Source organism: Perca fluviatilis, chromosome 9 (assembly GCF_010015445.1).
Source record: "Perca fluviatilis chromosome 9, GENO_Pfluv_1.0, whole genome shotgun sequence".
NCBI lineage: Eukaryota > Metazoa > Chordata > Actinopteri > Perciformes > Percidae > Perca > Perca fluviatilis.
In genome coordinates this window covers 14,841,486-14,854,284 of record NC_053120.1, presented here as the reverse complement: position 1 = coordinate 14,854,284, position 12,799 = coordinate 14,841,486, and the positions used below count along the sequence as shown (strand labels likewise).

At 41.9% G+C, this 12,799-nt stretch overlaps 1 protein-coding gene across 7 annotated transcripts in view; it reads right to left on the bottom strand.

Annotated features, from left to right (window-relative positions):
- The window catches only part of dennd1b (DENN/MADD domain containing 1B), a 113,478-nt gene that overhangs the window by 69,561 nt on the left and 31,118 nt on the right, over window positions 1-12,799 (bottom strand). For 5 of the 7 annotated variants that reach the window (XR_005640328.1, XR_005640329.1, XM_039812299.1 and 2 more), the window contains exon 4: window positions 597-683. The exons of the other annotated variants lie outside the window; for them this stretch is intronic. Coding sequence is in view for 3 of the 5 variants with exons in the window: in XM_039812299.1 (XP_039668233.1) it covers window positions 597-683 (87 nt within the window). In the remaining 2 variants the exon portion in view is untranslated. The remainder of the gene's footprint in view (window positions 1-596; window positions 684-12,799) is intronic. 7 annotated transcript variants of the gene reach the window in all.

The window sequence follows — 12,799 nt, the reverse complement described above, 5'->3', positions numbered from 1 at the left end:
GTGAAATGCACCAACAGTGTGACTTACAGGGTCACTTCACCCAAGTTACAAAAAACATTTTCTCACTTAGTAGTTTTGGTTGTCGTATGAGACACCCCTCTCTTAGATTTCTGGCTCCAACCCAATATAATGCAGTTGAACAGAATTAAATTTGTAGTGGTCACAGAGTTGAAGAAAAAGAAAAAGAAAAAAAAGACATTTCTTTTCCGCAGCATGTCTTTTTGCAATCATTGTCTCCATTACTCTGGATGATCTACAGACTTCACTGTCAAACATTTTCATTGGGTGTATTTCTTTGGTAGAAAGCAGTTCCATAAGCAAAGAGATGTGAACATCTTAAAACATAAAAAAAACAACAACATATATCTCAAAACCTGGGAGAATAATACCAAAACTATCTGCATAAGGCTACATACCACTGGAAAGTGAGAAAATGTGTTTTGGATGAATCACACCTTTATACTGAGCTCAACAGTGATCTTGTTCCAACATCCCTTTTAGTTTTTAACCAAATAGACTGCTTCTATGTGATATGCAACTCATAATCTTTTTTTCCCCCTCATCTGTCAGTCTGTTTTCTGTTTCCTACATCCTACCTGTATTACTGATAACTCTCCTTCACATCTGTAGCTCTCTTTTCCACTTCCTTCCCTCCATGACTGGGCCCTATACCGTAGGGATATCTAAACAGGAATGGCACAAAGGGGGGGGGGGGGGGGGGGGTTATCTTCCACAGTTTCTTAGTATAGTAAGCCCACCACACACACACACACACACACACACACACACACACACACCCCCTGCTTGCCATTTTCCCAAGACAAAAGAAAAAGAGGCAGCTAATATATTTGCAGCTTTGTGAGCGGTGGTGGTGGTGGGGGGGGGGAAGAAGGAATCTGCTGCTAGGCTGGGCTTGGCAGACAGTGTGTGTGTGTGTGTGTGTGTGTGTGTGTGTGTGTGTGTGTGTGTGTGTGTGTGTGTGTGTGTGTGTGTGTTTATCGTGAGTGGAGACAGGGGTATCGCTCAGTGAGACAGAATACTCCGGGTTCCCCCAGCGGACGCTCCTGCTATCACTGCACCACAACACTACAACAGCCCTCAGCAGCACTGTGCAGCTTTGCACCGTGCCCCTGCAGGATAGCACGGTACGGCGAGGAAGAGCAACAAACTTTGCAGCACAGTGCTTTGCTACTAAAAATAGGCCTAAACTTCACTTTTATCCCTGCCCTACCCTTATTGTTTAAGACGTAATTGTGGTGGGTTAAGCTATATATGGTTAAGGCATACAGGGGGTACTGGGGGGGGGGATTTGACACGTGACAGATCATACTCTATGGGCTCTATGCGTGCACCTCCCCTCTTGGCCACTCACCAACACTAAAAAAAGGGGAAAACCAGCTTTTAAGATCACAGCAAGTGGACAGAATGATGTTAACAGGTTAATTATTAACAGATTAAAAGCTAAACTCAGTATCAGACATGGTGTTTCATTTTGGGTGTGAACTTCATGAGCAATATTCATTTTCCCATATGCTTGCAAATATAGAGGAGAGACAGAGGAGTGTTGTAGAGAAATGTGGATCTAAAGAGGAAAGGAATGAGAATGCAGTAGGGCAAATAAAAAATGAAAATGATCAACTATGAGGCAAAAGAAGAAAAAAAAGAAAAAGAAAAGTAGAGAGGCAGACAGAGAGACTGACAAGAGTGAATGTCTTAAGGAAGGAGATGTGGAGAAGGTATTTGATGGACGGACACAACAGTGGAAGGATGGAGGAAAAAAAGGGAAGGAGGGAGAGAGGAGCAGCCCAGTTCACGCCCCTCTCTCCATGCAGCAAGGATTCCTCCCTGGGGGGACTCAGACTTTAAGCCCCTGCCCTGCTTTATATTCCCCTGGCTACTGCAGCCAGATCAATCTAGCTGGCTACCCAGTGTAACTCAACCTAGTTCAGTGTAGCCTGGCCCCCAGAGCCCTCTATACAGGGTGTAGTTTTAGGAGGAATCGAGGCTGGAGGCAGGCAAATTTGTAAATGTACCACTGGTGTACCCATATTAGAAGCAGACTTTAAAAAGGTGTGTTAGCCCATCACTACAATTCACATATACTTTACATTACTGTCAGCTGTTTTCAAAGAATGCTGTACTGTTTTAGATTTGAATGTAACTGTACAATCCATCACAGTGAACATTGCGCCTGCTTTTATTTTTTTGTCAAAGTTAATTTATTATTTCCTGGAAAATGCAACTGCAAGACTGATATGAAAAGCCTGCACTGCATTACCACATAAAAATAACATAACTCAAAAATAATGCAGGCAAGATGTTTACTGTGATCGATTACCTAACTCAAGTTTTTGCAAGAGGAGTTTTTATACCATATGGAAATAAATAGAAATCAATTGAAGCTGGGAAACTAGTAAAAAACATTCAAACAGTGACATCGTTTAGGTCACTACATACCATATTATAAGTTGAAGGCCAGAGCATTTTATATTCGCTCAATGATTCAATGGGGGGGGGGTTTTGGGGGGGGAAAGAGAATGAGGGATTGTTTGTTTTTTTTTTTTTTTTTTTTTTTTTTTTTTTTTTTTTTTTTTTTTTTTTTTTTTTTTTTTTTTTTTTTTTTTTTTTTGTGGGGGGGGGGAAAAAAAAAAAAAAAAAGGTGGGGGAGATTTTTTTTTTTTTTATAAAAAAAAAAAAAAAAAAAAAAAAAAAAAAAAAAAAAAAAAAAATTTTAAAAAAAAAAAAAAAGAACGACATCACATACTGTAGTCAAATTTATTACCCATTTAGCAACATTTTCTCACTCCATCCACTGAGGAAGACCACAAGATTGGCTTGAAAGAACTCTATAAAAAAATATACTCTAGTTTTAAGAATGCCAAAAGTCACACACCTTGTTACACAAACATACAATCTCTGAAATAAATTAGCTGCTTCCTGCTCACAACTCTATTCAAAATTCATTACCTCTTAATTATGGCCATCCATATTGCAATTGTGCTGTGCGCTGGGCAGATGAACACATAAATAGTTCACATTAATAATATCACACCTCACAGGATATTTCTTTCTTAAACTATTCATGTATATGAGGGTATTCCCCAGCTGATGCCTTCTCTGTTGGAATCAAAAGTATGTTTTAAAAAAGGTAAAAGTTGAGAGAGACCAGTTCCTGTTTGAATATGTTTAATAATTGCAAGAAAACTGGCATGTGCAAAGCTATCTTTTCCATATGTGTCAACCATAATGGAGTTTTAAGGCTACAGTGGTTTGCAGCAGGCAGGGACCCTGGTTATCCAGCCAGCACTTCAACAGTATAATGACATAGTCAGCAGGACTACTAACACATCAGCGCTGGAAACCACAGTGTCTCCACTCACCCTTCCTTCACCTCTTCCTCCCGCACGCTCTCGTGCCCTCTTCATCACCTCCTCTCTTCCTTCCCTTCTCTCTCGTTCCCTCCATCCCCCACTCTCCGTCCTCTTTCACCTCCCTCCTAAACCCCCTGTCGTCATCTTAGATTCCCCCTTCCTGCATACCCCACCTTTTCCTCACCCTTACCAACACCCCTCGCCCCCCTACTCGCCCCCCTTTTCCCAATTAGTCTGTCTGTGTGCAGCTACCCAGTCGATCTCTGCCCATCCTGCCGGTGCTGGTTCGCTCACCCAGCCCCTCTGGCGAACATGACAAAGAGACATCCTCAGTATTCAAACAGACACACACTGCTTTCAAATGCCGAATGGCAGGGTCGACCTGGGTGCAGCTTTAAGCAAAATATTCAAATTCTCAGCCTTTCTTTTTATGAATTTGCATGGATATGCATTCATTTGCAATGTGTAAAGGCACAAGGACAGCTGAGCCTTGGTTTTGGAGAGCTAGAGAGGGGGAAAATAAATAATGCAAAACAAAAATGTATGATGGTATGAAACCTTGATTGGGTAGACTGGTGGATTAAAACTAGGCTCCAAACTCAAAGTCACAAACAAAATGACACATGTAGATTTTTGGCACCAAATAATGATGAACTGACAGGGCTTGACATTAACCTTTTGAGGCACTTGTCCTTCGGACAAGTACATTTACGTTTCACTTGTCCATGCATAAAAGTCACTTGTCCGGGTAAAGATTCATCATTTTATAAAAAAAATTGTGTTTTGCTAATGCAGAATTTGAACAAACCGTGGAAAGCATCCAAACACTATCAACATTAATACTATTCTGTTGAAACAGTAGAAACAAACGTGTCCCAACAATAGATTTCCCCTTCAACAAGAAAAAAGGATCTCCAGACTCCATAATACAAAGTAATATGTTGCACGCCGGTGTGCAGAAGTTAATATATTGAGATTCTAAGTCAGTATTTTAAAGTTTGTCATTACTTTCAGATTCCTAGTCAATATTCTAAGTTACTTAGTCAATATATTGAGATACTAAGTCGATACTTTGAGATATTGAGTCAATATATTGAGATTGTAAGTCAATATTTTAAATGTTCTTATTGGTTTGAGATTCTTAGTCTATATTCTGAGTTACTACGTCAATATATTGAGATACTAAGTCAATATTTTGAGATAAGTCAATATATTTAGATACTAAGTCAATATTTTGAGATAAATCAATATATTGAGATACTGAACAATATAGTGAGATATTAAGTCAATATTGAGATACTAAGTCAATATTTTGAGATAAATTAATATATTGAGATACTAAGCCAATATATTGAGATTGTAAGTCAATATTTGACAGTTTCTCATTACTTTGAGATGCTTAGTTTATATTCTGAGATACTAAGTCAATATTTTGACCAGAGGTAGTGGTGACTTGAACTTCTACTATATCTAAAATAATTTTGTAGACATTAAATGATTTATTAAAAATGTAACAATAACAACCACTGGATAGGAAAAGGGTATTTTACAACAACTATGAATGCAGCACAACGCTGGCGGGGCGAATTTCAAGTGAACGCAACATCTGTGTTTTTCCGACAACAGCAGCGGCACACTGTCATATTCCTCTCCAGTAAAATACAGACAGACACACTTTTACACCGTTTAGCTGTCAGCATTTTAACGGTTTACTCCAGCTGCTAGCTAACGATAGGCTAACGTTACTTGCTGTTGAGTGTAGTGTTAACTAGCGTAACATGCGGCGATGTTTAGGTTGCCTCTAACGTCCGTTTTCGGAGCATCCGAGAGAAGCGCAGGCATTTCAGTGGGCACCGCGTTGCAATTCGGTCCGGTAGATAACGGTCGTTAAGGCACCGGTGCCGTATTAGCACCGGGTCTCTCCTTTTCTGTCAACGATGTGGCGAGGAGGTAACGTTAAGGCGGAGTTAGCAAGCCAACGTTAGCTAACTAACACCGGCAGGTTCACCGTGCTTTCATGCTGCATTGCTTACAGAGAACGAGCTGAACAGGGGGCTGGGTCTAACGTTAGCGGTCCGCTGACCGGTATTGCGGGGGAAAGAAATTATCGTTTCAAATCTGTAACATAGACGTAATGAGTGACACATGACGTGAACTAACATGGCATTTTAGTTTGTTTGACTTTTAACTTGTCCAGTGGGACAAGTAAATTTCCCTTCCACTTGCCCTACAAAAAATCCACTTGTCCCGGACAAGCGGACAAGCCTTAATGTCGAGCCCTGACTGATGACTATTATTATCTTCAACTACCCGATCAACTTCCTGAACTACTTCCTGTTTTGTAAGTGATCTCCAAACTGATACTGAAAGGTTACTGGATGTGATACTATACTGAGAAAGACAGAAAGAGACAGAGAAACACAGACGCAAAAACATTAAGACAGAGAGAAAGACTGAAGAAAAAAAAGCAAGAAAGTGAGAGAGAAGAGATCAACTGGGGCTTAATGCTAAAATAGAGCTTTTGATTTGTTTAAAAAAAAAAAACAAAAAAAACAGACTTAAACATTGTAAATCCTAAAGAAACGGTAGTACTGGTTGTAACGTGATGAGTTTCTGTTCCTCTAAGGCAAACAAAACAAGGGGCTTAATCCTATTTCTCAATTGTTTGTTGATTTTCATACCTCCCAGCATATTAATCTAACGCTGTACAAGTATCAAATAATCTATATGAGCAACTTCTTCCAATAACATTTAACAGCCCACTACATCTTCCTGGACAATATAATTATTTTCTAAGCCCCAGAAATAAATGCAGGTATGGTGGTTACTGGAAAGTGTTGCATGAGTCATATTATAGCTAAGAACTGCTTGACCACAGAAAGCCATGCATATACCAATGTAAACCACACTCTGATAATGCAAATTTGTTTTCAGAGTGCATGTCTAAAATGGTAGAGCTACAGGTTATTTTCCTGCAATAATAACTTTTGCTATAAATTGACAATGTGATGAGCCAAGCAGGACTAGTGGTGTTCACGAAGACAGGACATTGAGAGATGTAATCCCCGATGTCAGGACGTATCCGTGTCCTGAGCAGGACACTCTCTTGAATCAGACTTCTGTAGATGACCCTGACCTCTGGCCCCCCTGTCGAGGGGGCATCAATGAAGACAATCCTCTGGTGGGGATCAATGTGGCAAATACATTGTCTTTAATTAATGACTGATTCCTGTATAGATGATCATAAGAAGGTCAACTATAGATATGTTGAGAAAACAAAAAAGTGAACATGTTTTTTTAGAGGCTTCACGGTAAACTCCCTGGCTTTAATTGAAGTGTATTCAACAACATGCATGAAAACCTACAGTGTGCCTAGTCTTCCTTACAGTATGAGGCCAAAGCAAATTTTTTCCGAGCAGATGAACAAATTTCTAAGAGTGCAAACATCATCTGATGCAGACACAGGTAGAGTGAAACTTAATACATGACAGAGAGACACAGACAATGACAGACAGACGGAGGCAAGGGAGAGAATAGAAGCCCGATTTAGAGATGGAATAAGAAAACCTACAGAAGAGTGGGGAGAGGTGCAGAAGAACAACGGGCAGAGGCACAGCCTCCTCTGGCCGCTGCAGACCTCAAACCCTGCAGAGATTCCTTTCATTAGGCTTTAAAAGTATGCTGCCGGCTTGCCATTCTGACCTGCGCTCTGTGCCAGTAATAAGAACGGCCTTCAAAGCCGGACCAAAGCAACAGAGCTGCTTGAGAGGGGGAAATGGTGGGGGGTGATGGAGAGAGGTGGAGGGGCACATGAGCCGATGAGGTGCACTTTCAAATTTACACGGGGGCGTTACATTTTCACATCCTTGCTCACTCTGCTCAGGCTGATAGGCGAGGGAGATGGGGGAAGGGGGAGTTTTGTCTTTCTGGATTTTGTTTTACTCCCCTCCACAAGTTTCAGTTCCCAGTGACCCCTCTGCTGCAGCGTATTTGTGTTAAGGGAGGTTATTTTGGTTAACAATGGTCCCATGTTACCAGGGCCCCATGCCAGGAGGTGTTGGAAGGTGGCAGACTGATCCTCTGGCCTCTTCAAGCACATGCCAACACCTGACAGGTATAGGTGTTCTTATATCCATATGTGCCACCTCTATAACAAGATGAAACCCTGTTTTATGAAAATATTTGTCATTTTCAAATCTGCACTTCTGGACCCTTAAGGACATCACAGATGTATAAACCAAGGACAAAACAAAGGCCTTAGTTTGGCCCTCCTGTGAAGCGCAACAGCACACCTTACACTCCTAAACATCACTGGAAAATTAGCGTCCCAGACGTCGCATTTACCCTCAGAGTTGTCCTTTCTCAAGTTTAATTAGGATAGGTAAAATGTTAGTCAGATTCTTTTTTTCCTCTCTTTAGCATATAACGCACATATAGTATGAATTCATCTACTTAACCTCCCACTGTCCAGCCCCAAACTCATTCACCCGTCTATCAGCGGTTAATGAGTCACCTCTGATATGACAACATTCCACTGGGGTAGGATACATGCCGTCCATTGTACTGCACTCATTTATTTTCTGCATTTTTCCACAATGGATGTATTTATTTATGTTATGGGGTGAAGGGGCATATTGCTTGGAAAATAAGTATATGGCATCAACAATAACAGTGTGCATTATTCCAGTGCTAATAACCTGTCCTGCTGATGTCCTTTCTACATATCACAGATGGGCTCAGAGAGGGGAGAGCGGCAGTATTATGCCTCTGCCGAGATCTTCCACTGAATATATTACCATGTGATAGGGGGAGATGTCTCACTCCCTAACATGCACACACACAGACACAAAAAACACACACACACACAAACACACACACACACACACACACTTGTAGTGTTGGGCCAAGAGAGCTGCATATGCCCCAAACATACAAGCATGGGCTTCATTAATGAAGTGCCAGGAGGAGAGGGATAGAGAGAGAGTGCACATACGTGTGTGTGTGTGTGTGTGTGTGTGTGTGTGTGTGTGTGTGTGTGTGTGTGTGTGTGTGTGTGTGTGTGCGTGTGTGTGGTGTGTGTGCGTGTGCAGCAGCCGGGGGGGATTTCCTTCTTTAAGCTTTCAGCTCCCACTGGGCTTAGCTCGACTGTATGAACCCTGATGTGGGCCTGCCTCTAACACATGGCGTCACACACACATACACCCTCACACACACAAAGAATGTATACATTGAAGCTCAGCAGGAGGGCAGCAGTGCAACACTGGCTCCTAAACATTTGGCTGTGGACGTCTCATTGACAGATGTACACGGAATCAAGCAGAGGAGGTCAGGTCATCGCTGAAGCCTCCTCTTCCTCATTCTCCTTCCCCTCCCTCTCTCCATCCTTCTCTTCCTTCACAAAACATTCTATTTGTTCTGCCATTGCTTCTATCTCGGTCTCTGTCTAAGGAAAAATGCACGCCAATTAAGCTACATCGTGTGATGTGTGATATGTGCGATATGTGCGATAGCTCTGTTGGCAACAGCAGTATGTGGTTAGGGTAAGCCTGGCATCTGATACCGTAAATATGAGCTTCTTGGTTGACAGAGACAAGCTGTTTCCAAGTGTGTAGATGCACTCTTTCTTCCTTTGTCACAGCAGCCGTAATACTGGGGGAGTTTAGCAGCATTTAAAAATGTAATATACGGTGCAATTTGGAGAACATGTACTGAAGCAGTACACTAGTCCAGTTTGCATATGTTAAACCCCAACAACGAGCTCTGGCAAATGGATGTAGAATTCAAGATTTCATTATGAAACAAAACAAGGTAATCATTTTATACCACATGACTATCTCCCTGTTCCCTATTCTAAAATATCTGTTCCGTTACTGTGGTCTTGTGCAAAAATAGTTTCAAACAAACTATAACAGAAGTTACATATTTGTATGTTTAAAATCTTTGATCTTGAATGTTTTTTTTTTTTAGCTGTAGTATCATCTTTATCTATTGTCCATCAACATCAACACACATTCACCATCCATTTACTGTACATAGCTTTAGAAACAATCTGTTCTGGGAGTGGAATGGCAGAGAAGCCAAAGTACATCTGTAGCTGAACCCACTGCTGTCCACCTGCAGCTTGGGAAACACAAGCAGCCAACAGCTCTTTACTCCAATGCCAAAACACACCACCGCTTTTTTTTTTGCCGGTCACTGTGCGATGCTGAAAAGATGTGAGCAGCGGGCCGGAAAAACACTTCTCCTGCTCTCTACCACCCATCTTCTCCCAGGAAGCCAGCCCAGAGGTCAGCGCAATCAGGACCCATGAGCAACAAAGGGCCCTACTTAGGCGTCCGGCTCAGTGCCCGAGCGAAAGGCCAGCTTAGTAGGGCGAGACTGTCCATTAGGAGAGACCCTGGAACACCCCAGGGATCTGAGGTGAACAGGGTTAGAAAGAAGAATAAAAACACTATCAACCAAGACACATATTCTCAAAGAAATACACAGATCATATGAGGCCTTGTTTGACACTGCTGTCAGGATGCAGTGAAGGGGAAAGATGAGACCCGGTGACACGCTGAGACATCTCACACACACACACACACACACACACACACACACACACACACACACACACACACACACACACACACACACACACACACACACACACACACACACACACACACACACACACACACACACACACACACACACACAGTATGAATTTCCATCTTTTTCATCTCTCAGTTTCCCACACCTCACACCTTGCTGTTACAGCAACACAAAACTGGCAGTAGCAGCACCCAAAGAGCTGGCAAAATTCTCTTCACAAATTATCACTACTTTTCTGTCTCCTATCTTTTTGGAGGGTGAGTGGGTAAGTTGGCCTGTGGTCTGACAGAGGTGCTGTACTTTCCTCTCCAGCACCATCTCCTTCACTGACGTCAACTACCCAACGCCTTCCTCTGTCAACCACACTCAACAGTGTGATGCAATACGGTCATTAAGGAGATCACCTACTATCGCACTTATAGGTGGGGTTTCACATCTAAACTTGTCACTTTCTCAGTAACTATAGAGACAGCCTTATCGTTGGAGTGACGACAACATTTTGTGTTGGGTTTGTAGACCCGGAGGCCCCGAAATTTACGCTTTACATGACAAATACATTTTTGGATTGCTGCAAACACAACACTCCTAAAACCTTCACGCTACCAACTCTCCCATCTGCCAAACTAACTCAATCTCTGCTTTTCACTCTCCTCCATCTTTTCTCAATTTCTTTACCATTTTGTCATATTACACACCTCTAACCTTGCCTTTATCTTCTTTATCCCTCCAATCTCATGACTTCACTTCCTTCCAACTTTCTCCATAATGCTTTTTTTTTGCCAAAAATCCTTTTTTTAAACTCATCTACTTCCCATTTTCCACCTCCTTTTTTCTTACGTCTTCTCTTTTTCAATATCATGCCCTCTTCTGCGTGCTATACAAGGTCTCAACTGAGGGCCAGTGGGCCACATATCATTGTCTTCAAGTTAGCATCTCTGTCCCCCTGCTACCGAACCTCTACACACTCACCTTGACTCCTCCACCACCACTCTCACCCACTATCTCCTCCTCTCCTCAGGGTCAACACTCAGGGACCAATCATGTCCACCAGCTCCACTCCCTTACCTCAGTCTCTCAGACCAGTGCTACTTCACCCACCCAATCGAGCCCCCTTTCCGCCTCCCCCACCCATGGCCTGTCCAGAGCTGTGGCCACCAATCACATTATGTCAGGCAGCCTGTCCTGATGGAGTATGGTGTCAGAGCAACACTCAGGGTTGCCAAGGTTGAAGCCTCGAGAGACCCTCCCACCCTCTCTTCTTCTCTCTCTCTTTGTCTGTCCCTCCCTCTCTCCCTGTCTGGCAGATGACACAGTGGGCTTTTGAGCAGAGATGGATATACAGGACTACGTGAACAGAAAAAAAGCCAAGTTTAGCCTGAAGTCATGGCATCTAAAAAAGAAAACTTGACAGTGGTTAAAACTTAATAAAGAAACATTTGAATAACACATTTAGAGACAATCATGGCTACAGCTAGAGTGATTTGTACATTTTGAAAAATACTGCTAAATTTGCCTTATTCCCATGTCTAATTTGTCAAAAGCGGACAATATGACATCAAGTCAAGGCACTGGCCGCTCTGCTACAGTGAACTGTGATACGAGGAACAATTTTTACAATCAAAAACACCTGCTGTAAACAGGTATTTTTTTCAGGTATTGGTGTCAGTCCAACTGAACCAAAGGCCAAGACATTTTTTCTAGGCTCTGTGCTTTGCACCAAATTGTAACAATTACATAGGGGAAATCGCCATCATTGAAGAACTACAGATAATACTTACTTCACCCAAGCCAATTAGTCCAAAAAGTAATGTAGTATCAACACACAAGATGCATGAAATAGGGTTTGTGACTCTTCTTTTGCATCAACGATTGCTCTCTTCATCACCTACAAGTTCCAAATGCAACACACTCATAAAAAAGTAAATGTAGGAAATCATACGAAAATTGCTCATGGCAAGGAGAAAGTACATGACTACGTGTTTCACAACAGAAGTACCTAAGTGCAATACATATCACAAATTGATTATACATAGAAACAAATATGTCTATATCAAAGCACAGATTTACTTTTAGGATCAAATCACACCTGCTGTAGCCTTGGTATAAATGAAAAGCAGCATGTTATACGGTCAATTCCATGCAGTATGCAGCAGGAAGATCAAAGGTTCCCTATTAAAATGTGTGGAATGGTCATAGAGTTAACATCAACTTTAGTTCATAGCTGAGAGTAAAATCTATTCATTATTCAAGATTTCCTTTATTTCTCTCTGGATATTATGCTGCAACCAGGCTGGTGGTTTATGTGTAATTTGCAATTTCGTTCAACAGCGTCTTTATAGGGGAAATATGAGAAAAGGTGTTGAACGAGAAGGTTGATGAACCAGCAGGGAGAAAGAGATACACAGGGACAGAGGGATACTGCAAAATAGAAAGAAAGATGGGCATAAAACAGGGTTATGAAGGTGGAGAAAGAAAAAGACAGGACTGGAGACATGAGAGTGAAAAATCGGGAAAGAAATTAACAGGAGCACCAAGAGGTTGAACCAGAATGACGCATAACGAGGATATGCCAAGAAAGCAAACACGATTATCTCCCTGTATGCATGTGAGCGTGTGTATGGTATGCAAGTAACTGGGGGGAAAGCTTACTGTATCGGTAAGGAAGGAATGTGCAAGAAAGCACAATGGAGAGAGATAGAGATGAGGAGTGTGTGTTACTAGAAGAAAAAAAGAAGATGGAGTGTGCAACTAGAGTACGAGCAGAATCTGGAATAATCAGTGTCTATTTCATGAGTGTAACACACCCATTTTATCCATTTTCATGGAGCATC